The sequence below is a fragment of the Physella acuta genome, unplaced genomic scaffold (assembly GCF_028476545.2).
Source record: "Physella acuta isolate Inbredline_101_S28 unplaced genomic scaffold, ASM2847654v3 ptg000180l, whole genome shotgun sequence".
Lineage (NCBI taxonomy): Eukaryota > Metazoa > Mollusca > Gastropoda > Physidae > Physella > Physella acuta.
Window position 1 is genome coordinate 123386 of NW_026731699.1, and position 27509 is coordinate 150894.

The 27509-nt window shown below is 41.1% G+C and overlaps 1 protein-coding gene across 1 annotated transcript; it reads right to left on the reverse strand.

Moving 5' to 3' along the window:
• Positions 1-1262: 1262 nt before the first annotated feature.
• LOC131936562 (arginine kinase Oct f 2) lies at positions 1263-27288 on the reverse strand. The gene is made up of 7 exons (XM_059293601.1): positions 27200-27288; positions 25618-25818; positions 24919-25100; positions 24661-24804; positions 23326-23562; positions 3300-3407; positions 1263-1850 (listed from the first exon to the last, which is right to left on the reverse strand). The coding sequence occupies exons 1-7, from the start codon at positions 27254-27256 to the stop codon at positions 1679-1681; spliced, it is 1101 nt and encodes a 366-aa protein (XP_059149584.1). The 5' UTR covers positions 27257-27288; the 3' UTR covers positions 1263-1678.
• Between the last annotated feature and the right edge of the window lie 221 nt (positions 27289-27509).

The window sequence follows — 27509 nt, forward strand, 5'->3', positions numbered from 1 at the left end:
TTGCAATGGGATTTTTTTAAAATACGCCATTGTCAAGTGTTTAAAAGGACATGGGGTATTGGTATATCTACACATCCCTACACCATAACGATGTCTACCCATCCTCCTCATCATCTCATGATGTCTACACATCTATGCATCCTCGTGATGTGTTACCCCCCCCCCCCCCACAAACACATCTCACCCCACAAGTTCCCCCATGCGTATTATCCCTGTACCCATTTACCCGTCCCCCGTTATCGATCACCGAAACTGGAACTCAATTAGGCAGCCATTAAATAAAACTGTCAGGTCAGATTAATTAGCCAGGTTTTTCAAGTTGAGATTTTTCAAGCCTGATAATTCGCTAACCCTAACCTGATTTAAAGAAAATTCGCTAATCCTAACCTAATTTAAAGAAAATTCGTTAACCATAACCTAATTTAAAGACAATTTGCTAACCCTAACCTAATTTTAAACCGATTTTCAAAAACTTAAAAAAATAATTAAATAAAATACAACCTGGTTTAGATGTACAATCCACACTGCTTATAAAATTGCGGAATATCCTAGATTAGTGTACATCAAATAGCCACATTTATTCATTCGCACAATATACCCACAAGGAAATGTTTTCAAGTTTTGTGTTATAGGCGGGTATGGCTAATCGGAAATAAAACAGCGGCGGGGCTTTAAGTATATACCCCCCGGTGAATTTTGACAAATGTTTCTCTATATTTACAACAATCTGCGACAGACTTACAATATATACACCCTCAGCCCTATAAACATTTCAGTCTTGTTGAATAAAGGATGGGGGACGCAGTGTTCGAGTGGGTAAAGCTCATGGTTGCTTAACCAGAAAGTCTCGAGTTCGAACCCTCGAACCCTAGGAGAGACAACTCCAAAATCAAACAACTGCTGCCTTGTAGTGTGTTCTTGGTTGGACAAAGACTATGGAAGCAAATCCAAAAAGAAAAGCAGGCTGAAATCGGAGTCAGTGGCCTCAATGGCGCATAACCAGTTGTCACGTATCCTTAATTGTGTTGGGGGCGTGGTCGATTCGGCAAAAACGTATGGTTTAAATTCGAAAAAAAAGTCTCGAGTTCAAACCCTCTGGCAGATAAAGCTCGATCCCTTCCAACACTAAAAGTTAAGAACGAAGAAGGAAGAAAGAAGAATAAAGGATTTTACATCAGCCTATTGAAGTTGGGCTTGGCTTTGTTCGTTATTGAATTATACAGACATCAAAACGTGAATCAATGAAGCAATTTTATATTAAACACCAGTTTATTGTATAGATAAGCCATTATATAAAAACATCAATTATTTCCATACGTTACTACGCCATCCCCGCCCACCTAACAAAGGTAAACTTTATCACTAAAGGGTAAATTATTCGTAAATATTTTCCGAGGTAAATTATATATTTGTATAAAAAGCTGTACTGGTATAGTCAAGTAAATGTCAAGGTAAATTTCACTCGTGTGCTGTCCAACTTGCCCATGAATGACCTTGAAATGTCCAAAATCTCCTCTACATGTGACCTTGACACGTCCCTGACCTGCATTTTACTCATATTATAACCCCCCAGATGTGACCTTGAGATACTCTATTCCCCACTGTGACCTTAATACACCCCCACTCAACGTTCCAAACCGCGACCTTGACCCCACTGGTGTTGTAACCTTGGGATAGTCTACTCTTCGCTGAGTTTCTTCTCCTCCTCGATGACCTTCAAGACTCCGTCCTTGAACTCCTTCAGCAGCTCGAGCTCAGTCAACCCCAGCCGCCGTTTGTTGGAGATGTCGAAGACCCCATCACGTGACTCGGTGTGTTCGCCGTCAATGCCTCGCACGTCCATGTTCAGCCTGGGTTACAGGGGTCATATAGGGGTCAAAGGGGTTATATGGGTTATATGGGTCGTAGGGGTTGTAGATGTTATGGGGGTCATAGGGGCCATATGGGTTATAGGGGTCATAGGGGTTATAGGGGTCATGTGGGCTGTAGGTGTTATACGGGTTATATGGGTTGTTGGGGTTACAGGGGTTAAAGAGATTGTAGGGGTTATAGGGTTTTTAGAGGTTACACGGGTTATATGGGTTATAGAGGCTATAGGGGTTAGAGTAGAGGGGGTTATAGGGGTTATGGGGGTTATAGGATTTATAGGGGTTATAGGTGTTACCCGGTCATACGGGTTACATGGGTTACAATGGTTAAAGGGGTTACAGTGGTTATAGGGTTACAGGGGTCATATAGGGGTTATAGGGGTTATAGTGTCATAGGGATTACAGGGGTTATAAGGGTTGTATTGGGTTATAGGTTTTAGGGGGTATATGGATTGTATGTGTAACTATTACAAAAAAGAGATTAAAGTTACGCGACAAGGTATCTGCCTTTCAAGAGAATATTTTTTTGAAAAGAAAAGCTTTTGGGAGATAGATGCTCTAGTGTTTAGCTGTGGTCTGGGTCAGTATAAACAACAAAAGACATAAGGGCTACAGTAGGAGACACATAAGGGCTACAGTAGGAGACACATAAGTGCTACAGTAGGAGATACATAAGGGCTACAGACACATAAGGGCTACAGACACATAAGGGCTACAGTAGGAGACACATAAGTGCTACAGTAGGAGACACATAAGGGCTACAGACACATAAGGGCTACAGACACATAAGGGCTACAGTAGGAGACACATAAGGGCTACAGTTGGAGACACATAAGGGCTACAGTTGGAGACACATAAGGGCTACAGTAGGAGACACATAAGGGCTACAGTAGGAGACACATAAGGGCTACAGTAGGAGACACATAAGTGCTACAGTAGGAGACACATAAGGGCTACAGACACATAAGGGCTACAGACACATAAGGGCTACAGTAGGAGACACATAAGGGCTACAGTTGGAGACACATAAGGGCTACAGTTGGAGACACATAAGTGCTACAGTAGGAGACACATAAGGGCTACAGACACATAAGGGCTACAGACACATAAGGGCTACAGTAGGAGACACATAAGGGCTACAGTTGGAGACACATAAGGGCTACAGTTGGAGACACATAAGGGCTACAGTTGGAGACACATAAGTGCTACAGTAGGAGACACATAAGGGCTACAGACACATAAGGGCTACAGACACATAAGGGCTACAGTAGGAGACACATAAGGGCTACAGTTGGAGACACATAAGGGCTACAGTAGGAGACACATAAGGGCTAGAGACACATAAGGGCTACAGTAGGAGACACATAAGGGCTACAGTTGGAGACTCAAAAGGGCTACAAATAGATACACAAAGACTGCGTTATAACTTACTTGTTTATAAAGTGGTGAAAGTCTGGAGACTGAGACAGGTATGGGATCCTGATGTGGACAGATGCCCTCATGGCAGTGCCCAGGTTGCTAGGGCAGAAGGTCAAGTATCTGGTGGAGAATAGAGGGTTCACAGTTAGTGACATGAAAATTGACCGTTAGTGACATGAGTTGATAAGACATGAGGCGCTGACGAGACAGGTAAATGATGATCAGCGGTGTGAAGACAGTCTGCGATACATGTCTCCATTCATACTGGCGAGACAGCTCTTGGCCAGCCTACGAGCCCAGATCTGACCTTGACCTAGGGTCTGACCTTGACGTTTGATTTGAGCATCCGACAAGTGCTGGCAACGGATGCTGTCTGTCACAATTTCAACATTTCTGTAGACGTCTTCACAATTTCAACATTTCTGTAGACGTCTTCACATTTTCAACATTTTTGTTGACGTCTTCACAATTTCAACATTTCTGTAGACGTCTTCACAATTTCAACATTTTTGTTGACGTCTTCACATTTTCAACATTTTTGTTGACGTCTTCACAATTTCAACATAACTGTAGACGTCTTCACAATTTCAACATTTTTGTTGACGTCTTCACAATTTCAACATTTCTGTAGACGTCTTCACAATTTCAACATTTTTGTTAACGTCTTCACAATTTCAACATTTCTGTAGACGTCTTCCCACAATTTCAACATTTCTGTAGACGTCTTCACAATTTCAACATTTCTGTAGACGTCTTCACAATTTCAACATTTCTGTAGACGTCTTCACAATTTCAACATTTTTGTAGACGTCTTCACAATTTCAACATTTCTGTAGACGTCTTCACAATTTCAACATTTCTGTAGACGTCTTCACAATTTCAACATTTCTGTAGACGTCTTCACAATTTCAACATTTCTGTAGACGTCTTCACAATTTCAACATTTCTGTAGACGTCTTCACAATTTCAACATTTCTGTAGACGTCTTCACAATTTCAACATTTTTGTAGACGTCTTCACAATTTCAACATTTTTGTTGACGTCTTCACAATTTCAACATTTTTGTTGACGTCTTCACAATTTCAACATTTCTGTAGACGTCTTCACAATTTCAACATTTCTGTAGACGTCTTCACAATTTCAGCATTTTTGTTGACGTCTTCACAATTTCAGCATTTTTGTTGACGTCTTCACAATTTCAAAATTTTTGTTGACGTCTTCACAATTTCAACATATTTCAACATATCTGTAAACGACAAACGTATCACGTTACAGATTTCTGGCCTTGAACTCAATCTCCTGATGACGTCATTTACAAACAAGAAATAAATATTTACAATTTTTTCTGTACAAGCCTATGTTTAAGCTCGTAAATAATTTTGCCAGAGAAGCTTTTTTATACCCATCGATATTGGATTGCACTAAAAGAAAAATCCCGGCTTAGCTATCTTAGAAGTCGATTTAGAACCTCGATACGATACACCATGCCCAGTTTGAAAAGTTTAGGTAGCTTTTTTTAACAGTCGATCGATCGTTGCTGGTTTCTGAATGTCAAGGGCAGATAATTAAATGACATAATTTCTGATTGTTAAGTTAATACAGTTTGAAGGTAGCAGAAACAATTTCTAAATGTTAAGTTAAAATAGTTAAGTAGTGACAGCAATAATTTCCAAACGCTAACGTCAGAACTTTAATTGTAGAAGAGAAAATTTCTAAATGTCAGCGCCAAACAATCTAGTGGCGAACAACAGCATTTGTGTGTGGTCAAACGAACAACAGCTTTTTTGTTTGGTCAAACGAACAAAATCATTGTGTTGTCAAAAGAAAAACAATATTCCTGTGTGGTCAAGCGAACAACATCTTTTCTGTGTGCTCAAACGAACAACATCTTTGTGTGGTCAAACGAGCAACATCCTTTCTGTGTGGTCAAACGAACAACATATTTCTGTGTGTTCAAGTCATTTAATATAGTTGGCAAGTGATAAGAGAAAGTGTCTTTAGTTGTCTAGGGTTAAGGTCAGGTTTTAGTTCGTTGTCTACTGAAGGTAGGTTTACCTAAGGTGTGGTGTTCTAAAAGTGGGTTTTACTAAAAACCCTAGCCCTAACAATACGACTCAAAACACCCTGCTTCTAACTAAACCCCCTCCCACCCCATAGCCCTAACAATACGACTTAAAACACCCTGCTTCTAACTAACCCCTCCCCCCCACTCCATAGCCCTAACTATACGACTTAAAACACCCTGCTTCTAACTAACCCCTCCCCCCCACTCCATAGCCCTAACTATACGACTTAAAACACCCTGCTTCTAACTAAACCCCCTCCCACCCCATAGCCCTAACAATACCACTTAAAACACCCTGCTTCTAACTAACCCCTCCCCCCCCCACCCCATAGCCCTAACAATACGACTTAAAACACCCTGCTTCTAACTAACCCCTCCCCCCCCACTCCATAGCCCTAACTATACGACTTAAAACACCCTGCTTCTAACTAACCCCTCCCCCCCCCCACCCCTAGCCCTAACTATACGACTTAAAAACGACCTGCTCCTCAACAAACCGACCAGCCCTTCTGGTGAGACAGACAAAATGTAGTTGTGTTTGACGAGATCAGCTCTGGAACTCCTGGCATCTGATGTCTACAGAGTCCGCTCTAAACGTGCACAAAGCGAAAGTAGAGAGAAAACAGAATTCCCACACAAAACAGAATTATCCGAGAACAAAACTGAGCGAGCCCTAAGGTTATTTTACTTTAACCGGCAGACCGACAGACAGACAGACAGACACAAGGCGCACAAAGGATGGCGACATGGATCCCAATCAGAACAATGACACGTGCAAGGGAGGCAACTCAAATCTACCTGCTCGCACCAATCTATTATCCTTATCGATAAAACAAATTACGTTTTTCATCCCCCCCCCCACCCCCACCCATTCAAGACGAGAACCGCTTCACACAGAAATAAAATTAATCCGCTAAAAATAGTCCGCTAACAAGCGGTGTCAACAACCTGCTCGATTTTCTGGAACTATTTCTCTGGGTCTTTGATCTACCAGACGCGGGGAAATCGCAGGTGGAATTAGAAACACCTGAACGGTTTCGAGGCTATTTGGATAGCGTTGCGCATTTTTTATCTCACCGCTTAATGAAATTCAATATTTACAATCCACGGCAGTGAAACGTATTCGCCTAGATTGATCCTAAAATTCTGCTATCCTCTCAAAAGTAGGTTACATTTTTTGCGTTGATTTTAAAGTTATATCTGGGATCATACGTTGCATTCAAATAAGATTATTTTTTTTTAAATTACATCAGCGTGAAATTAAACCAGATTTTAAAAAGAAAATTATTACTCGCGGGCGTTTTTAGTTTTTAATTAAATTTCTACTAAGTTTAAATTAAAAATTCCAGAGAAAAAATACAACAAAGTCCACCACATTTACCACATTTTCACATATCCTACCCCATTACATTTTTAATAAAATCATAATACTCTAAAGCTTTGAATAGAGATACTAAATACGTATAGTATATAAGACCATTTTTATTGTTTACGTTAACACCAGCGATCTAAAAAGAGATGTCGCCTATTGATCAGACCCATCAGACAGAATGTCACTGTTTCAACTTCGGCGATGTTCGGTTACATGCATTCATCTCCCGCGGTCAAACCAAATCTTGAAATAAATAAAACGACTCCCGAAGTATAGTTTTACCCAATCGTGTATACGGTAGTGTCAGCATGACTCAGGATGTTCTACCCAAATTGTGTATACGGTAGAGTCAGCATGACTCAGGATGTTCTACCCAAATTGTGCATACGGTAGTGTCAGCATGACTCAGGATGTTCTACCCAAAGTGTATACGGTAGTGTCAGCATGACTCAGGATGTTCTACCCAAATTGTGCATACGGTAGTGTCAGCATGACTCAGGATGTTCTACCCAAAGTGTATACGGTAGTGTCAGCATGACTCAGGATGTTCTACCCAAAGTGTATACGGTAGAGTCAGCATGACTCAGGATGTTCTACCCAAATTGTGCATACGGTAGTGTCAGCATGACTCAGGATGTTCTACCCAAATTGTGCATACGGTAGTGTCAGCATGACTCAGGATGTTCTACCCAAAGTGTATACGGTAGTGTCAGCATGACTCAGGATGTTCTACCCCAATCGTGTATACGGTAGAGTCAGCATGACTCAGGATGTTCTACCCAAATTGTGCATACGGTAGTGTCAGCATGACTCAGGATGTTCTACCCAAATTGTGCATACGGTAGTGTCAGCATGACTCAGGATGTTCTACCCAAATTGTGTACACGGTAGTGTCAGCATGACTCAGGATGTTCTACCCCAATCGTGTATACGGTAGTGTCAGCATGACTCAGGATGTTCTACCCAAATCGTGTATACGGTAGTGTCAGCATGACTCAGGATGTTCTACCCAAATTGTGTATACGGTAGTGTACGGCGGCTGTTGGCTAAAATGTGTGGCTGACTACTGCAGTCAGCGCCTACTTACAGAAGAAAAACTATTATTGGAACAAACTGGAAACATGGGAATGTGATCAGAAAAAAAACAAATCGATAAACGGCCATGTCTATAATAATATTCCGTGTAGCCATAACATAAGGAGGAAACATAACATTTGTCAATGATACACTGGACAGTTCACCATACACAATTCACCTTTCACCTACGCCAGTAGATGATTCATCCCTCACTACCTCCTGTAGACAATTCACCTCACTACACCCACCATCAGATGATACCCCAAGCAAAATGTTCACAATCTCACCTCTTCCATTACACAATTAAACCCTCGCCACCCCGATTATATGATTTACCCTCCTCACTCAAGCAGACAATTCACCCCTCCCCCAGATATTTCACCCTTCACCACCGTTGTAGACAGTTCACCCCTCCTTACCCGATTGTAGGAAAAAAAGTCACAGGAAAAAAAAACACAGGAAAAAAAAACAGAAAAAAAGTCACAGGAAAAAAAGTCACAGGAAAAAAAGTCACAGGAAAAAAAGTCACAAATATATATTTGCATGGGATTTGTTAATACTTTTATGTATTAAATATTCAGAGAGTGCAAATTAACTTAGGATTAATTAAATGTAATGTAATGTGTGTATGTTGTATACGCATAGTAATTTTTATAATTCATCTAAAAATATTTAGTATGAATTATGTAGATTGTAATTATGTTAAACATAATATTTATAGCATTGAATAGAATGTCCACTGTTTTCGTGGGTTTTTTTTAAATTAAATTACCGTGAAATGGTAAGGTCATCTGAATTACTGCCCTCAACTCATCGCAACAATAGTTATGCTTAGTTCAACCACCTTTACTGCCCACATTTATCACGCTCATTACATAACAAAACTTAGGATCAAAACAGAGAGCCGACAAGGTTCAAAGGCTGTCATTGACACAAAACGTCAACAACACAAAATATGTTCGGACAATGCCTACTGAGGGAAGGCCGACCAGAGAACAGCCTACGGCAAAACATATGCAAAACACAATGATGTGCCTAAATTTCTTTTATAGTTAACTTTTCTACCGCGTATTTAACTAAATACGTAACAAAAGTTGAGATTGATGTGTAAATTATCTTAGAGTATTTTTACTCACAACTTTTTATAAACCATAATGCTTTTAACGTCTATAAATAATTTATGCTATCAAAAATACAACCCACAACAATAAACATACAAAATTTTACAATTCTTAACAAATAAATAAAAATATTTCTAAAGAGAACTGTGTGACTTTTTTTCTGTGACTTTATTTCTGTGACTTTTTTTCCGAAAAAAAATTTCCATTGTGACTTTTTTTCCGTGACGTTTTTTCCTAGCAAAAACTGTGACTTTTTTTCTGTTTTTTTTTCCTGTGACTTTTTTTCCGTTTACCCCTTACCCAAGCAGACTATTTGCCCCTCCCCACCCAAGCAGACAATTCGCCCCTCCCCACCCAAGCAGACAATTCGCCCCTCCCCCAGACAATTTGCCCTTCCCCACCCAAGCAGACTATTTGCCCCTCCCAACCCAAGCAGACAATTCACCCCACCCCAGCAGACAATTCACCCCACCCCCAGACAACTCGCCCCCCCCCCCAGACAATTCGCCCCTCCCCACCCAAGCAGACAATTCGCCCCTCCCCCACCCCAGCAGTCAGTTCACCCCTCCCCCAGCAGACTATTCACCCCTCCCCTCCCCCAAACAGTTCACCCCTCCCCCCTCCCAGACAGTTCACCCCTCCCCCACCCCAGACAATTCACCCCTCCCCACCCCATCCGACAGTTCACCCCTCCCCCAGACAGTTCATCCCTGCCTACCGTTGTAGACAATTCACCCCTGACAACTCCATTTGAAAAGATCAATACATTGTTTATGTCATAAAATTTTCAAGTCCCCAAAAGTAACACAACTCTTTACAACATCAGCCGGATTAGCTTGTCTGCGATAGTCATTCAAGTGATACATAAACCAAGTCAATACAAGAAAGTTATAAGTTACAGGAGAAAGGGGGAGGTAATGGTGAAGGGGACGGGGAGGTAAGTATTTGGGGCAGAGAAGTCTAACATTTTCATGATACAACCATGATACAACAATGATACAACAAAACTTTCAATCAGTTTTACCCACGAGAGAGAAAAAAATCGTAACGGAAATGACGTCAGCATTACGTAATGAAAATAATATTCCTAAATGTTCGGACGAAACGCAAACAATCCTCCAGAAATGGGTCTCCATGGCTATTTGCAAGAGGGTATTTATTAAGGCCCGTCGTCACAAAAAAATTAATTTCCTTTCGTTGGTCCAACACTTTTGTCCAATGTCGTTTCACCCGCGGGCATCTACGCATAAAGGCGGCATCTCTCTAGTGCCCTGTGTGCTTTGTACAAAGAGGGGACCTAAGACATAAAGAAACGTTAAAATGATGTTGATCTTTGCGAGCGGTCGGGGAAATATTCGAGTCTGGGAACCGATGTATGGTGATATCACTTTTTGAGCACAAGATGAAAAAATGTGGGGCCCTTAAATCATGGGGCCGGGGGACGGTGTAACAATAGAATGTGGGGCCCTTAAATGATGGGGCCCTTAAATGTTTGGTGATATCATTTTTTGAGCACAAGATGAAAAAATGTGGGGCCCTTAAATCATGGGGCCGGGGGACGGTGTAACAAAAAAATTTGGGGCCCTTAAATGTTTGGGCCAGGGGACGATGTATGAAAAAAATGTGCGGCCCTTAAATGATGGGGGCCCTTAAATGTTGGAAAAAAATAATTTATAAAATAGTTGTTGCTCAAAACGCAACACTATACGTTGAGATGTTAGTGACAAAGCAAAGAAGTAACTAAATAGCTAAAAATCCGGCACATTTAAAATAACAAAGGCTACCAATACTTATTAGAAAAATAAAATTATATACATTATTAGTCAGCACAACACCATATTAAATGCACACACTGATTAAGAGACTCAAATGATTCCGTTAAAACCCCGGCTGTTCCATGGTATTTCTGTGGTTTTTAAAAGTAATTTGTATTACTTTTGGCAGAGAAAATTGTATACATTTCATAGCGTACGCCTTAATAAGTAGATCTATAGATCTAAATCAGATTTGAATGAAATAGTTCATTTCTTCATATTCTAAAATTGAAAGATGACGCCATTAGTTTTGTGTCCTTTCGGTAGTATAAACAAGTGACATGTGACGTCATTGTTTTATGCGTTCTCGGCAGAACTATAAACACTTCCGGTTGCGTGATTAAACGTGTGTTTGTACATTCAAAAATTCGGTTATTTTTATATAGGGGCCTACCTACTTTAAATAAAATTTTGTTTATACATTTAAAACATTCACGATGTTATTTTCAACAAAGTCCGTATCTTTAAGCTCTCCATATATCGCTGAACATACTGATCACCACGCCTAAATAATGTTGCTGAGAGAGTGTAATATGTGTAATGTATAATATGTGTAATGTGTGTAATATGTAACGACTTTTTAACCCCAAGAGTGGCAAGAAAAGAACACATACAGCGTGTATGCTGCACTGTGCAAATACATGTAGATTATCTGATAGGTTCTACACACAGAAACTTGAAACAAATTGTGTACTACAGACAGGCCGCAGACATTATACTATGAGACAGACAGACGGCAGACAGATTCTGTATTGCAGGCAGACCGCAGACTCTGTAGTAGAGACAGACCCACAGACACTTTAATACGACAGACATCAGACAGATTCTGTAGAGCGGACAGACCACAAACAGACACCTTAATACAGACAGACATCAGACAGATTATTTGCCTCAGACAGACGGCAGTGCCATGTGACGTACACCAGCAGCATCCCACCACCACCACCACCATCACCACAGCGATGACGTGGATAGGAACAAATGCTTTGTAAAAAAATCAATAAGCAAATAATTCTAGACACGTAGGGGGATGGTCATAAATCAGACTCACTTCGACCTTGGGGCTATCTTTATCCCTGCCCGATGTCTGCGAATGGGCCCGCGACGAAGGGGGGGGGGGGGGGGGGTAAAGAGGGGGTGTGGACGGGGGATGCAACACATACATAATACAATGATTTATGACCTGGGAGCTGAGAGTCCAAGTTTTCCTAGGCTGTTGGCGCTACATAATGCTTTCGCTCTCCTGTGCTGTCTGTAACAATATCCCATAATTTCACAGTATTTTACTAGTTGTCTGCCCCTGGTTGGTTAATTTATCCACCTCTCCTGTTTCACCTTATGCCACTGTTTATATTCTTCCTAAATCTCACATGATGAAAACTTCGAGCTTTCGTGTAAAGTAAAACTCGAATTCCACAATACACATTAGATAGATGCCAACAGCTGTTGGGTATTACACCTGAAAGACATGACTGAATCTTATATCACAATCTGTACAGACAAGATTGAATGGTATATCACAATATTTACAGAAAGATTGAATGATATATCACAATCTTTTCAGAAAGATTGAATGATATATCACAATATTTACAGACAAGATTGAATAATATATCACTATCTTACCGAAACCCTACCCCTGACATTATTCCAGACCTTTTTCATAACTATGATTTTAACCCTAGCCTTAATCATGACCTTTCCCAGACGCTAACGTTGACCCTTTCCGTGACTCTACTCTGACCCTTAACCTAATCATAACCTTGACCCCCCTACTATCGACAATCTACCAAAGAAAAACAACCTCACACTATACTGTACTTTCCTTACAGTGTTTTAATAACAATCTTATAATCAAATATAAATAGTTGGCAAAGAGCCTTTGGGCTATTTTTGTATTACATTTCCAAAACTCCCGATAAAATAATTCGAGTGTTAATGCCCATAAACACCGGCTAGACGAAGCAAGATGGCGGCGCCGTAGACATTGGTGGACACGCGCATGCATAATTTGATGGAGAGGGCTGGGGCGTCCATCTGTCAAAGTAATGAAGATAAAAAACGTTATTACTGCAGCTAGCATTGCGTCACGATGCGAACTTGGTGCGCAAACCGTGGTGTGCAGGTTGGAGGGAGACCGTCACGAAAAGGTGTTTTTTTTTTTTCTGTTCACGCAAGTGGTATTTATCAGATCAATCTTACGGTAGATCGATGGGTGTGATTTAAACAATAGTTTCTAGAAAGGTGGCTGACATTTGAATAAAAGTTTCAAGAAAAATGGCTGCCATTTGAAAATAAAATTAACAACAAGGATGGCTGTTTACGATCGGTAATTACATCAAAAGGACTAGATGTATTTTGAAACCAACAGCGGTGCCGCGTAACACGGATGATTTTAAAAAAATGAACTACAACTAAAAAAATAAATAAAAAAAAACATTAAAAAAATCACCACACATAATTAAATTAATTGCAATTTGAAACAAGTTTCAATATAAAAGCAGAGAGAACTGAGACAGACAAAACTTCCAGAAAATTATGCCAGCTTTAGGATATCTATACCTTAATTTGTTTTTTTTAAATAATTAATTAAATAATTACATCTGAATTAATTACCAAAGTGTTGTTGTAAGAATGGTAGGGTCGGTGGACGGAGTGACCTCCCACAGTTGTATACCGATACTCGTACACACAGTTGTATACCGATACTCGTACACACAGTTGTATACCGATACTCGTACACACGGTTGTATACCGATACTCGTACACACAGTTGTATACCGATACTCGTACACACGGTTGTATACCGATACTCGTACACACAGTTGTATACCGATACTCGTACACACAGTTGTATACCGATACTCGTACACACAGTTGTATACCGATACTCGTACACACAGTTGTATACCGATACTCGTACAAGCATAAAATCAATAGCGCCTGTATGGGGATTTGACTTGATAAAAATATAAGCATTAGTTATGTGCTGTAGCGCACGCAATGAGCCCCCCCCCCCACCACCCCTCACCACATACACACACACACCCAGGACAAGATACAATCAGATGATACACATTGGTGTAGGCTGATACATGAAGTAATCATAGACATGTAATCACTTACATGAACACACAGCACGGTGCGTTAGGATATTGTTAAAGCAAGAACAAAAAATGCAATGACGAATATCTAAACAATTGTTGGATATAAGTGGATGAAAAGCTAAAACTTATCCGACAGCATCAATGCCCAATTCATGGGTGAAGTGTGGCTAAAAATAGAATTGTTCTGGTCACGTGACCATATACATTGAGGCATATGAAGAACATGTGGGCCAATACAAAGCACAGCAGTAAGACGAATCTACTCAAGTTTTGCGAGTCAATTAGAAACAAAACTCGAATAGTTGCATGATTAAATTATATGGCATCGATATTTTTTTTTAAATTTTTTTCTTTCTATCTGCAGTAGGACGAAGATGGCAATTACAGCTTGGAAAACTATCATAGTACTTTAAAAGCCACCTATTCATTTAAAAATCTATTCTGATCAATTTATGACTTTAGAAATCTAGTAATTAGGTTCATTATAGTCTGTGACATCTTCTATTGTATCTTGTATTAATTCAATTCTAAATTGCTGTCGTTACAAATTGAACTGCTTATTTCTTTAAAGATATAGTTTAAAATCAGAAATCCATTACCAAACCTACACTTATTAATGATTGATGAAATGCTCTACGAAACGGCTGTCGTTATTTTTAAAAGTAACCAAATCGGAAGATAAGATGTAATTAACGCTCGGTATAGCCTCGGCTAGCGATTGTCTATTTTCGGCTTACGCACATGTATATTTTCTTGATTGCGATTGTCTATTTGCGCGTATGTACATGTACATTTTTCCGATTGCGATTTTCAATTTTCAGCGTACGCACGGGAATATTTTTTCTATTACGTTTGTACATTTTCGGCGTACGCACATGTATATTTTCTTGATTACGATTGTCTATTGACGGTATACGCACATTATTATATTCTTGTTTACGATTGTCTATTGACGGTATACGCACATGTATATTTTCTTGATTACGATTGTCTATTGACGGTATACGCACATGTATATTTTCTTGACTACGATTGTCTATTGACGGTATACGCACATGTATATTTTCTTGATTACGATTGTCTATTGACGGTATACGCACATGTATATTTTCTTGACTACGATTGTCTATTGACGGTATACGCACATGTATATTTTCTTGATTACGATTGTCTATTGACGGTATACGCACATGTATATTTTCTTGATTACGATTATCTATTGACGGTATACGCACATGTATAATTTCTTGATAACTCAAATCAAAATAATATCATCGATTTGGGCAGTCAGTATTCTGGGATAGGTGGAAGGGGGGGGGGGGCATAGGGCGGATGTTGCGTGCAGGAAAGAGAGGTGACTTTGGTAAAAATGGGATTTATCTTTCACGAGTTGTCGGTTCTGGATGGGAAGCATACTGAGTAGCTTCCCCTTGTAAGTTCGATAGTTAAATAAAAACATTATTGCACAAATTAATGTCGAAATTAAGAAAATAAAATATTAACGATTCTAGTTCTTTGAAATTGTTTTTTTTTTCTGTGTAAAGGGTACGAGAGAAGAGGGGTAGCCCAATTTAAAGCACTTCGCTAAGCAATCACTATACGGAGAGTGTCTTAAGGAGTGGACACGCACACTTATACCACATACAGTACTCACACTAGACATCACGCCTTAAGCAGGATCAGCAACGGACACAAATAACACCCTCTTAGTGAAGGACTACCACAGAAATGTTAGGCGACTTGCAAACGTATTAGGCAGGGGAAGCTACTTCAGTATTCCAATGACATTAAGTTAGAGAAATGGTGCTTTACATTTAAGGCCGACTTGAGTTGAGTGGTTCAATGACATATCTCATTATTTTATAATCCCCAGTTGATTGCAGAATAATTTGTTCAATGCCATTGTTTAATTTGAAAAAAAAAATTATAACAGATCAGAAGTTCCACATGAAAACACTCTCCTCTTTTCCTTTTCTTGATGTGTATTATTTGTCCATGATTAACATCTTAGCATGAAACTAGATAAAATGACATTAACTAAAGATGGAATTCAATAAAAATAAAAATCATATCAAATTTGATAATGACAAACATTACATTCCCGAATAGAAAAATAAATGTACACACATTTATGTATGTGAGCGTACATTTATGTATACGATGAAATGTGTATATACATAAAATTTAATAAAACAACACGTATATCAATAGAGCCTAAAACGCTAAGACAGGGGCACCATACATCCTGCGTGGACTATAGCACCATATGTCCTGACTGGTATAGAGCACTATAGCACCATATGTCCTGACTGGTATAGAGGACTATAGCACCATATGTCCTGACTGGTATAGAGGACTTTAGCACCATATGTCCTGCACGACATATATGACTATAACATACACCACATCTCACAATTTGCACAGAGGAACCAAACATTTCAGCTTTTAAAAACTAATTTATAAAGTAACTTATAATTTCTTCTCTCTGTCTTTTACAACAAGCTAAGACACTCTAAAAATACATCAGGCCTTGTTGTTTTTTCTTGTAGTTTCTGGTCAGACGCCAATAGCCTTGACACTGTGAGGTGGGACAACAAAGCTAGGTGAGTACTGACTTCATGTGTTTGTAAGGAACTTGACTTTCCACCACCCCCCCCCCCCCAACCCGCTAGATTCGTTACCATGGTTACGGTAGATCACGGGGCCATACAACAAACAGCCAATCAGCCTGCACTTAGTACATGTCCACATATCAACGTATTTGAGGCTCCTGCTCAGCATATGTGTATGAATGCTGTTCTTGATTTTACGGAAACAAATAGTTCAAAGGCAAACAATATTTTCAAGGTTTAGACTTGTCTGGTCGGTCGACCACTGAATGTTTAATTAACCACCGACTGAATGTTTGAATAACCTACCCATCCTAATCAACTAGATTACCATGCCCTCAAATCACAATCTACTGGATCAACATGCCTTCCCATCCCAATCTACTTGATCAACATGCCTTCCCATCCCAATCTACTTGATCAACATGCCTTCCCATCCCAATCTACTTGATCAACATGCCCTCCTATACCAAACTACTTGATCAACATGACTTCCCATCCCAATCTACTTGATCAACATGCCTTCCCATCCCAATCTACTTGATCAACATGCCTTCCCATCCCAATCTACTTGATCAACATGACTTCCTATCACAATCTACTTGATCAACATGACAATCTACTTGATCAACATGACAATCTACTTGATCAACATCACAATCTACTTGATCAACATGCTATGCGCAAGGCGGGAGAGGAATAAATTTAAAACCGATGTTTCATGGAACACAATCAATATCTGGATAAACCTGCTCATGCTGTTGGGAGGGGAGGGGGTGGGAGTGGGTTCAGCCTGATTGTTTAGGGAGTGGAGTGGGTTGTAGCACATATAGCCTGCTTTCTGGGGATGGTTGGGGGTTGGTGGGTGGGGGGTTCTTTGCATGTACACCCTATGCCCACCACATCCACATCATCAAACCACTCACACCACCACACCCACATCATCAAACCACTCACACCACCACATCCACATCATCAAACCACTCACACCACCACATCCACATCATTAAACCACTCACACCACCACATCCACATCATCAAACCACTCACACCACCACATCCACATCATCAAACCACTCACACCACCACATCCACATCATTAAACCACTCACACCACCACATCCACATCATTAAACCACTCACACCACCACATCCACATCATTAAACCACTCACACCACCACATCCACATCATTAAACCACTCACACCACCACACCCACATCATCAAACCACTCACACCACCACATCCACATCATCAAACCACTCACACCACCACATCCACATCATCAAACCACTCACACCACCACATCACCACACCCACATCATCAAACCACTCACACCACCACACCCACTCCATCAAACCACTCACACCACCACATCCACTCCATCAAACCACTCACACCACCACATCCACATCATCAAACCACTCACACCACCACACCCACATCATCAAACCACTCACACCACCACACCCACATCATCAAACCACTCACACCACCACACCCACATCATCAAACCACTCACACCACCACACCCACATCATCAAACCACTCACACCACCACACCCACATCATCAAACCACTCACACCACCACACCCACATCATCAAACCACTCACACCACCACACCCACATCATCAAACCACTCACACCACCACATCCACATCATCAAACCACTCACACCACCACATCACCACACCCACATCATCAAACCACTCACACCACCACACCCACTCCATCAAACCACTCACACCACCACATCCACTCCATCAAACCACTCACACCACCACATCCACATCATCAAACCACTCACACCACCACACCCACATCATCAAACCACTCACACCACCACACCCACATCATCAAACCACTCACACCACCACACCCACATCATCAAACCACTCACACCACCACACCCACATCATCAAACCACTTACACCACCACATCCACATAATCAAAACACTCACACCACCACATCCACATCATCAAACCACTCACACCACCACACCCACATCATCAAACCACTTACACCACCACATCCACATAATCAAAACACTCACACCACCACATCCACATCCACATCATCAGTCCACTCACACCACCACACCCACATCATCAAACCACTCACACCACCACATCCACATCATCAAACCACTCACACCACCACATCCACATCATCAAACCACTCACACCACCACATCCACATCATCAAACTACTCACACCACCACACCCACTCCATCAAACCACTCACACCACCACATCCACATCATTAAACCACTCACACCACCACATCACCACATCCACATCATCAAACCACTCACACCACCACACCCACTCCATCAAACCACTCACACCACCACATCCACATCATTAAACCACTCACACCACCACATCACCACATCCACATCATCAAACCACTCACACCACCACATCACCACATCCACATCATCAAACCACTCACACCACCACACCGCCCGCATATTACATCACCATTCGCTCACCCTAGCATTTTTTAAATTCCTAATTATTATTCATTTTGAAATACTAAATTTATGCAATTACAAAAAAAATCATAATTAATGAGGTCGCATAAAATATATAATCTTCTAATTAAACCTCTATAATTAACAACTTCAGGTCGTGAATTGCACTGTGATTTCCCTCCCTCCCCCCACCCCGGGAGAAAAAGGACAGGGTGACCCTTACAAATATAATCCCATTAGTGGTGACTACATGTACAAGTATTAGAGCGACAGAAACATACAGCGGTTTAGTTGTGGTCATAGACTGTAGCGTTTAGTGGTGCAGTTTAATGGTGACCTGACATTTAAGGGTGACCTGACATTTAATGGTGACATGACATTGGGGGGTAACCTGACATTTAGAGGTAACCTGACATCTAATGGTAACCTTACATTTAATGGTAATCTGACATTTAATGGTAACCTGACATTTAATGGTAACCTGACATTTAATCGTAACCTGACATTTAATGGTAACCTGACATTTAATAGTAACATGACATTGGTAGCTTGACATTTAGTGGCAACATGACATTTAATGGTGAACTGACATTTATTGATAAACTGACAACTCCAGCACAACACTTAACATAGTGTCATCTCTAAACTCTTTCAGTAAAACGTGCCGATAAAAATGTTATAAGCCCTAGACTTATAACATGTTGAAATTCTAGGAATATAGATCTATATACCTATTCCTAGAATTTCAACATCCGCATTTTACATTAAAAAATCCATTGGGAGATTTAAAGCACATTTTCCGATCAACATAACCGTAAAGCTGAAGCGCATTAAGCTCTCAGTTAAAGATCCAGAGCCCGATGTCTTTTATTGGACCGGAGATTCATTCAGGCACACAACAAAAGTGTGTTACAAGATTTCAACCCAGCAAATCCATTTCAACACAAGCGACCAGATTAGGGAAGAGGAAAAAACTTTCCAGCCAAACAAGCAGATTTCTGCATGTTTGAACGTAAGGGCCGCGAGGAGTCATAACGACCTTCACATCTAGATCACACTGACCTTTGACGCTCAAATAGGACAAAAGTTTGAACACAATAGCAGTTGAACAAAGTGCTTTTTTTTACAACATTATTGCGCAAGGTATAATTAAAATAATTACCACTGAAACCGTATATTATATTAAAAAATATTGTTTAAAAAAAGCTAGACGAAGATTAGGGATATTTGGAAAGATTTGAGCATTTTCCAGCTTTGAATGAAGTTACATCAGACATTTATTCAAAAAACGTATCGGGCTGTAGCATCAGTTAATGCCCCTGATTCAACGATTATCTCTGTTTAGACTTCCATGACAGTTTTTTAACTAACTCCATGATCGCTTGATGTAGCATAGATGGATGGCTTTCTAAAAATAGCTCCAGATATAATTTTCCTCAACATTTATGGCTTAGAGGTCGGAATGTCTGTAGATTGTGTGTCAAAATACGCATGTACCCATGAAATCACGGGATATTTGTTTATGTCCAGCTATAAAAAGAATTATTTAAAAATTATTTGAAAATTATAAACAATTGTTTCAAAATCTCATGACAAAGCTCTGATTTAAAATTCTCATTACTAGGCGTTGTTCTGTAAACATAAATTTCAAACTTAATCTAATGGCTGTTGGGGGTGGTGTTCGATGGGTGGGGAGATACTGGCGACCAACTGAGAATTAAAGGAGATGGGGGCGGGTGACAAGTAGAGGATTAAAGGAAAGGGGGAAGGGTTACAAGTAGAGGATTAAAGGAGAGGAGGACAGGTGACAAGTTGAGGATTAAGTGGAGAGGGTGGCGGGCGACAAGTAGAGGATTAAAGGAGAGGGGGGTGGGTGTCAAGTAGAGGATTAAAGGAGAGGGGGCGGGTGACAAGTAGAGGATTAAAGGAAAGGGGGAAGGGTTACAAGTAGAGGATTAAAGGAGAGGAGGACAGGTGACAAGTTGAGGATTAAGTGGAGAGGGTGGCGGGCGACAAGTAGAGGATTAAAGGAGAGGGGGGTGGGTGTCAAGTAGAGGATTAAAGGAGAGGGGGCGGGTGACAAGTAGAGGATTAAAGGAAAGGGGGAAGGGTTACAAGTAGAGGATTAAAGGAGAGGAGGACAGGTGACAAGTTGAGGATTAAGTGGAGAGGGTGGCGGGCGACAAGTAGAGGATTAAAGGAGAGCTCCCAAAACTATTATCTAACAGATATAATAAGATATAAATGTCGCATACTAGTCCCACGACTACTTTCATAAATGAAGTCCTTCTAGCATTTTACTGTTATGTTTATGCTGTACTATTATGTTTAGGATATACTATTATAGTTAATTTAGGATCATTGTGAACACAACCTTTCTTATAATAACATACACCACAGGCGAGAAATGGTAATATTCAGAGGGAATAAATTGTATAATGGGATAAATACGTAATCAGGGTTAGAAAAATTATTTTCAAACTATTATTACGAAGATTATCAATTAGTGTTATATTTTCTGTTACACACATGGTTCATGTATTTTAAAAGTTGTAATCCAAAAATATCTTAAAATCCAGTTTTTCTCTTTTAAACATTATCCATTCATCAGTGAGGTGATTAGGTGACCAAAAGCTAAAATACTTGTAAGACATTTAAAACATAAACACTGAAAACCCCACCAAAAACGATAAATTTACTGTCTTAAATACAACTCGACCTATCAAACAACTTCCAGGCAGATATCGAGGCCAAGGTCATAAGAGCTATTCTATTTTTAACTTCACAAATGATGCGCTTGGCCGTCGTAATGATCCATCATCAGAAAGTAAATTAACGTCCATTAAAACGCAATTAAATTACGTTAATTGTTTGCTCATTAATTTAGCGCGGGGGCTGTCCCTGTGCAAAACAGATCTAATGTGTGATAGAGATGGTGTATCTTTAAATCATTGTGTAGCACATGAATTTGTTTTGTAGTCGTATTTACACGATTATTTTTATTGAAATAAAAATAAAAATTTTCGATGGGAAATTGTAATCAAAACTTGGAAGTTGTTTATAGGAAGCATAGGAAAATACTGGGGCGGGTGCGAGGGAGGGGGGATGGGGGAATCTTCTAGGGGACGTAATTACGTCGTTGTTTACTTTGCAGTCAGCTAAACCATGGCCTATTGGTTTCAATTAAATCAATAGCTGGTGTTTTAGCCCAATTGGTTATACTGGCTATTTGATAGACTGGCTATTTTATAGACTGGCTATTTTATAGACTGGCTATTTGATACACTGGCTATTTGATACACTGGCTATTTGATAGACTGGATATTTGATACATTGGCTATTTGATACACTGGATATTTGATACACTGGCTATTTCATACACCGGCTATTTGATTACACTAGTTATTTGATACACTTGCTATTTGATAGACTGGCTATTTGATACACTGGCTAGTTGATACACTGGCTATTGATTACTCTGGCTATTTGATACACTGGCTAGTTGATACACTGGCTAGTGATTACATTGGCTATTTGATACACTGGCTATTGAGTACACTGGCTATTGATTACACTATCTGCTAGACTCACACGCCATGTTTAAAATGCTCATTTACCGCGTGTTGCTACATTACATACGGTAATCCGTAAAATATTGTTTTACAATAACTTAAAAAAAAAAGTTGTTAGCTGAAACGATCTTTTTATTTTAAGTAACGGGAAATCCTTGTTTCTTTTATAAGGCATCAGTTTTTTTTAGAAATGGAAAATCCATGTTTCTTTTTTCAACCATCACTTTATGTTTAGAAACGGGAAATACCTGTTCCTTTCATTAATCATTCATGCAGTCTTTTTTTTTTATCGTCATTGATTTTCCTCGTCCTCATCTTCCCCCAAACTCTTCTTTTCTCTCCACCTCCCAAAAAATGTATTTTGTAGAAGATAGAGTTGGAGAAGCCAAGCTTCAGGGGGGTCGGGGATGGGGGGTAGGGGTTAAATGTTTTTAAACACACAACTTCAATACCATTCTCAAAATGAAATAATTTTCTATGGGAAGTGATGGCTCTGGGTGGGGATGGAAAAGAGGGGGGTGGGGGGGATGAGGAGACACGTTTAATTTTTAAACTAATATTATTTAGATTTGCGTTGTTCTTATATTTAGAGTAGAACACAACGCAAGCTTCAAGCATGTTTTGTTGATCACCCAACATTAGCTGAACTTGACCTATTGAACGGTTCATTTTCTCGACCTTGAGCTACTTCCTGATCCACGGCCTTGACCCGGCGATTACACACGGCCTTGAACCAATAATCGCACGACCTTGACCCAAACGATTACCCACAATCTTGGACCCACGAGTACTCATGGCCTTGACCCATCCATTACTCACCCATATCCCTCTTGTTTGGCGAAATGCGCGTTGTAAACGCTGCCGAACTTAGTGAAGGACAACTTCATGACCTCGACGAGCCTGCGGTACAGCTCCTTGAGGTTGCTGTCCTTGGCGAAGGTGGTCAGCCGCAGGTGGTCGTCGGCGTTGATCCAGGCCACCCACTGGCCGCTCTCGCTGTAGTACATACCGCGGGAGGCGGGCCACATGCGGTAGGCGCCGGCCGTTCTGTGGAACCTGAGGGTTGTGAGGGTACTCAGGAACTTGTGTGAGGGAATTTGGTGTGAGGGGAGTTGGTGTGAGGGGTATTGGTGTGAGGGGATTTGGTGAGAGTGGAGTTGGTGTGAGGCGATTTGGTGTGAGGGGATTTGGTGTGAGGGGATTTGGTGTGAGGGGATTTGGTGTGAGGGAGTTGGTGAGAGTGGAGTTGGTGTGAGGGGAGTTAGTGTGAGGGAGTTGGTGAGAGGGGATTTGGTGAGAGGGGATTCGGTGTGAGGGGAGTTAGTGTGAGGGGAGTTAGTGTGAGGGAGTTGGTGTGAGGGGAGTTGGTGTGAGGGGAGTTAGTGTGAGGGGAGTTAGTGTGAGGGGAGTTAGTGTGAGGGGAGTTGGTGTGAGGGAGTTGGTGTGAGGGAGTTGGTGTGAGGGAGTTGGTGTGAGGGAGTTGGTGAGAGGGGAGTTGGTGTGAGGGGAGTTAGTGTGAGGGGAGTTGGTGTGAGGGAGTTGGTGTGAGGGGAGTTAGTGTGAGGGAGTTGGTGAGAGGGGATTTGGTGTGAGGGGAGTTGGTGTGAGGGGACTTGATGTGAGGGAACTTGGTGTGAGGGGAGTTGGTGTGAGGAGATTTGGTGTGAGGGGATTGAGTGTGAGGTGACTTGGTGTGCGGGGACTTGATGTGAGGGAGCTTGATGTGGGGGAACTTGATGTGAGGGAGCTTGATGTGGGGGAACATGATGTGGGGGAACTTAAGAGCTGTGAGGGAACTTGAGAGATGTGAGGGAACTTGAGAGATGTGAGGAACCTAAGAGAACTTAAGGGAAATCGATGTTAGGGAACTTAATGTCAGAACTTTCAGGGAACGAGGAACCTAAGAGAACTTAAGGGAAATCGATGTTAGGGAACTTAATGTCAGAACTTTCAGGGAACGAGGAACCTAAGCAACAAACTTAAATGGAACGATGGATGTGAGAGCACGTGATGTGAAGGAACCTCAGGGATGTGAGTAAACCTAGTCAATGTGCTGGATCTTGATAGCACGCGATGCATGTGAGGGAACGAGAGACTATGTGATGAAGGACTCTGTGAGACACCAGGCATGGGAGGTTGAAAAGAGTTACTCACTCGCTGGTCTCCTTGATGACGAGACCGTACGGTTCCAGGACGTCCTTGACCTCGGGGTTGATCTGGCCGATCGTGTAGTGGTATCCAATCAGGTTTCCAGTGATCAGGGACAGACAACAGATGCATCTCTTCTCCACTTCAGACCTGTGCGGTAGTGGCGGGTCAAAGGTTAGTTGTGGGCTGGCGGTAGTGGTGGGCTAACACACACACACACGCACACACGCGCACGCACACACACGCACGCGCACGCACACACACCTGTGCTCCCTCTTCATGAGAGAAGCAAACGGCAAGTCCTTGAAGTTCCTCATGATGGTCAGCTGTGTTGACTGGACGAACTGACCGGAAGTGTCCAAGAAATCAAACTCCAGGCTCTCCTCACTGACGAACGCTGGCTTCGGGTGTTTGAGTTGAGTCAGGTTGTTATATTCCAAGAGTATCTGTAAAAGAAACGCGGCACGTTTAACACTACTAGCATGACAGAGACGAGAATTGTTGACGGGGAAACCACTTTCTCGGCGTTATCTGCAACTTGGCATAACGTTATTAATTAATGTTTGGCGTCAAGGTAGACTGCTGACAACACATTTCCCTTCCAGTGCTGAGGACAAACAAGAACACGAACTCTACTACATCCTGTATATAACTTCACTTAACAATGCCAAAAATTAAAAATAATTAGGCATCCAATTAAGTCAAATTTCATGTCACTATGCATTGTCTTCATGTCTTGATCCACGTGCCAACTGCGAATCGAATCGGTCAAGTAGAGGTGTCCGAATTTTCACTCCTGCGTTTCGATTTAGACTGACGACAGAGTGACGACAGAGGAAGTGAGTTAAATAAAAGCTTGTAAAAAAAGAAATTCCGGCTAAATTTGACAACTATGCTCAGATTGAAGAACTGACTCCCCCCCCCCCCCCCCCCCACACACACACCTGTTACCTTGATACTTACCGGGTCAATGAGCGAGTTGAAGGTCGTGTAGGCGTCGGGGTCACAGGCCAGAAACCCCACGGTCTCCTCCGGACAAAGACATCCGGCCCGGACACAGTGGGCCAACGTGCCGCCGAACTTGGTCTTCTTCCGCTTGAGGTCGTTGAGGACATCCGTGGTGAAGTGTTTGGCCAGAAGGGAGTGGGCGTTCCGCACGTCAAACTTGAACACAGGAGTCCAAAGGTGGTGAACGCCAGAGGAAAGCGTCGAGCGCGCTACGCTATTTTAACAGGGCAGGTTTTTACAGACACACGCTTAAACCTACGACGGTGTGCTTTCGCGAAATGCTACTACGATGAAATAATGTAAACTTCCATCATATCTTTTATTGTGAGTTTAAGTTTAGTAATTAGTGAGTATTGGAAGAAAGGGGGGGGGGCGGATTAGAAAAGTCATCGATGACCAGACACTAATCCACGACTAAATTTTTTAATCCAGTAATTTCTTGATCGTACACGTGTTAATTACAGCGTTGGAAGGGTGTGGATTATCGTTATGTTAACTTTTTGATACATTGAGTACGATTGATGTCGTAGGCATTATTAAATAAAACCCGCATTTGAATTTTTAAAAATTTATTGTAAGTTAATATCTTCTACCGTTTAAGGAATGTGTCAAATGATTGTCACATCAGGATCATACGATTTTCATTCTTTTGAATATCACTTTAAGCTTGCAATTATTGTTTCTAATACTACTTACAAACGACTTTTTCTAGAATATGCCCCAATGTTTATTTAAGCGATATATTGTAGCAGAGCCCTAGAAATGTTGTATAATTTTGTGGGGTGGGGGTCTAATGTAATGCAATATAATCGTTAAAATGGGGTGGGGGAAAGGATAAAGAATGCTCCATCTTTCGTTATTTATTATGTGTACGATCAATTTATGCAAAACTATTGACGTAGTCTTTCTAATTAATCTAAGCGTTGGGAGGATTGTGTGGTAAGCATTAACTACTGCTGCCTTATCTTTTGTCGAGTGAGTCGGGTACCCACATAAGCTGAGTGGACTCAGCTATGATTTAAGGACTCAGGGAAACCATAAAGACGTAAACGTACGGCGTAGCGGCAATGTATGTTAGCGGGGAATCTAAAGGTCGGTCATAGAGTCCGCTTGTGATAATAAACTCACATAATCCCCCACCAACACCACATACAGCACAATCACCTAAGACATGACCATACATATGTTCCCCTCACACATTCCCCCACCAACACCACATACAGCACCATCACCTAGAGCATACATATGTTCCCCTCACCCATTCCCCCACCAACACCACATACAACACCATCACATAGACCATACATATGTTCCCTTCACACATTCCCCCACCAACACCACATACAGCACCATCTTCTAGACCGTACATATGTTCCCCTCACCCATCCCCCACCAACACCACATACAGCACCATCACATAGACCATACATATGTTCCCCTCACCCATCCCCCACCAACACCACATATAACAACATCACATACACCATACATATGTTCCCTTCACACATTCCCGCACCAACACTACAAACATTCTTACTTTGAGCAGTTTCTGGAGATTTTCAGGGTCGCCTTGCCCCCCTAAACATGAGCACATTTTTGTTTAGGCGCACGTCTTTATTAGTAGATTTCTAAATAAAGTGCGTACACGTCACTTCCAGAGTGTGTATGTAGTTAAAAACACGACATGGTGTAAAAAAAAAAATAGTAAATCCTGTTTTTAAATATACGGAACAATTATTATGAGGCTTGTATTGACGGTATTATATTTGTTACAACTACTATGAATGATACCTTTATCGTAACCCACCTACAGAAACCGCGGGTCTGACCCTAACCTTAAACCTAGG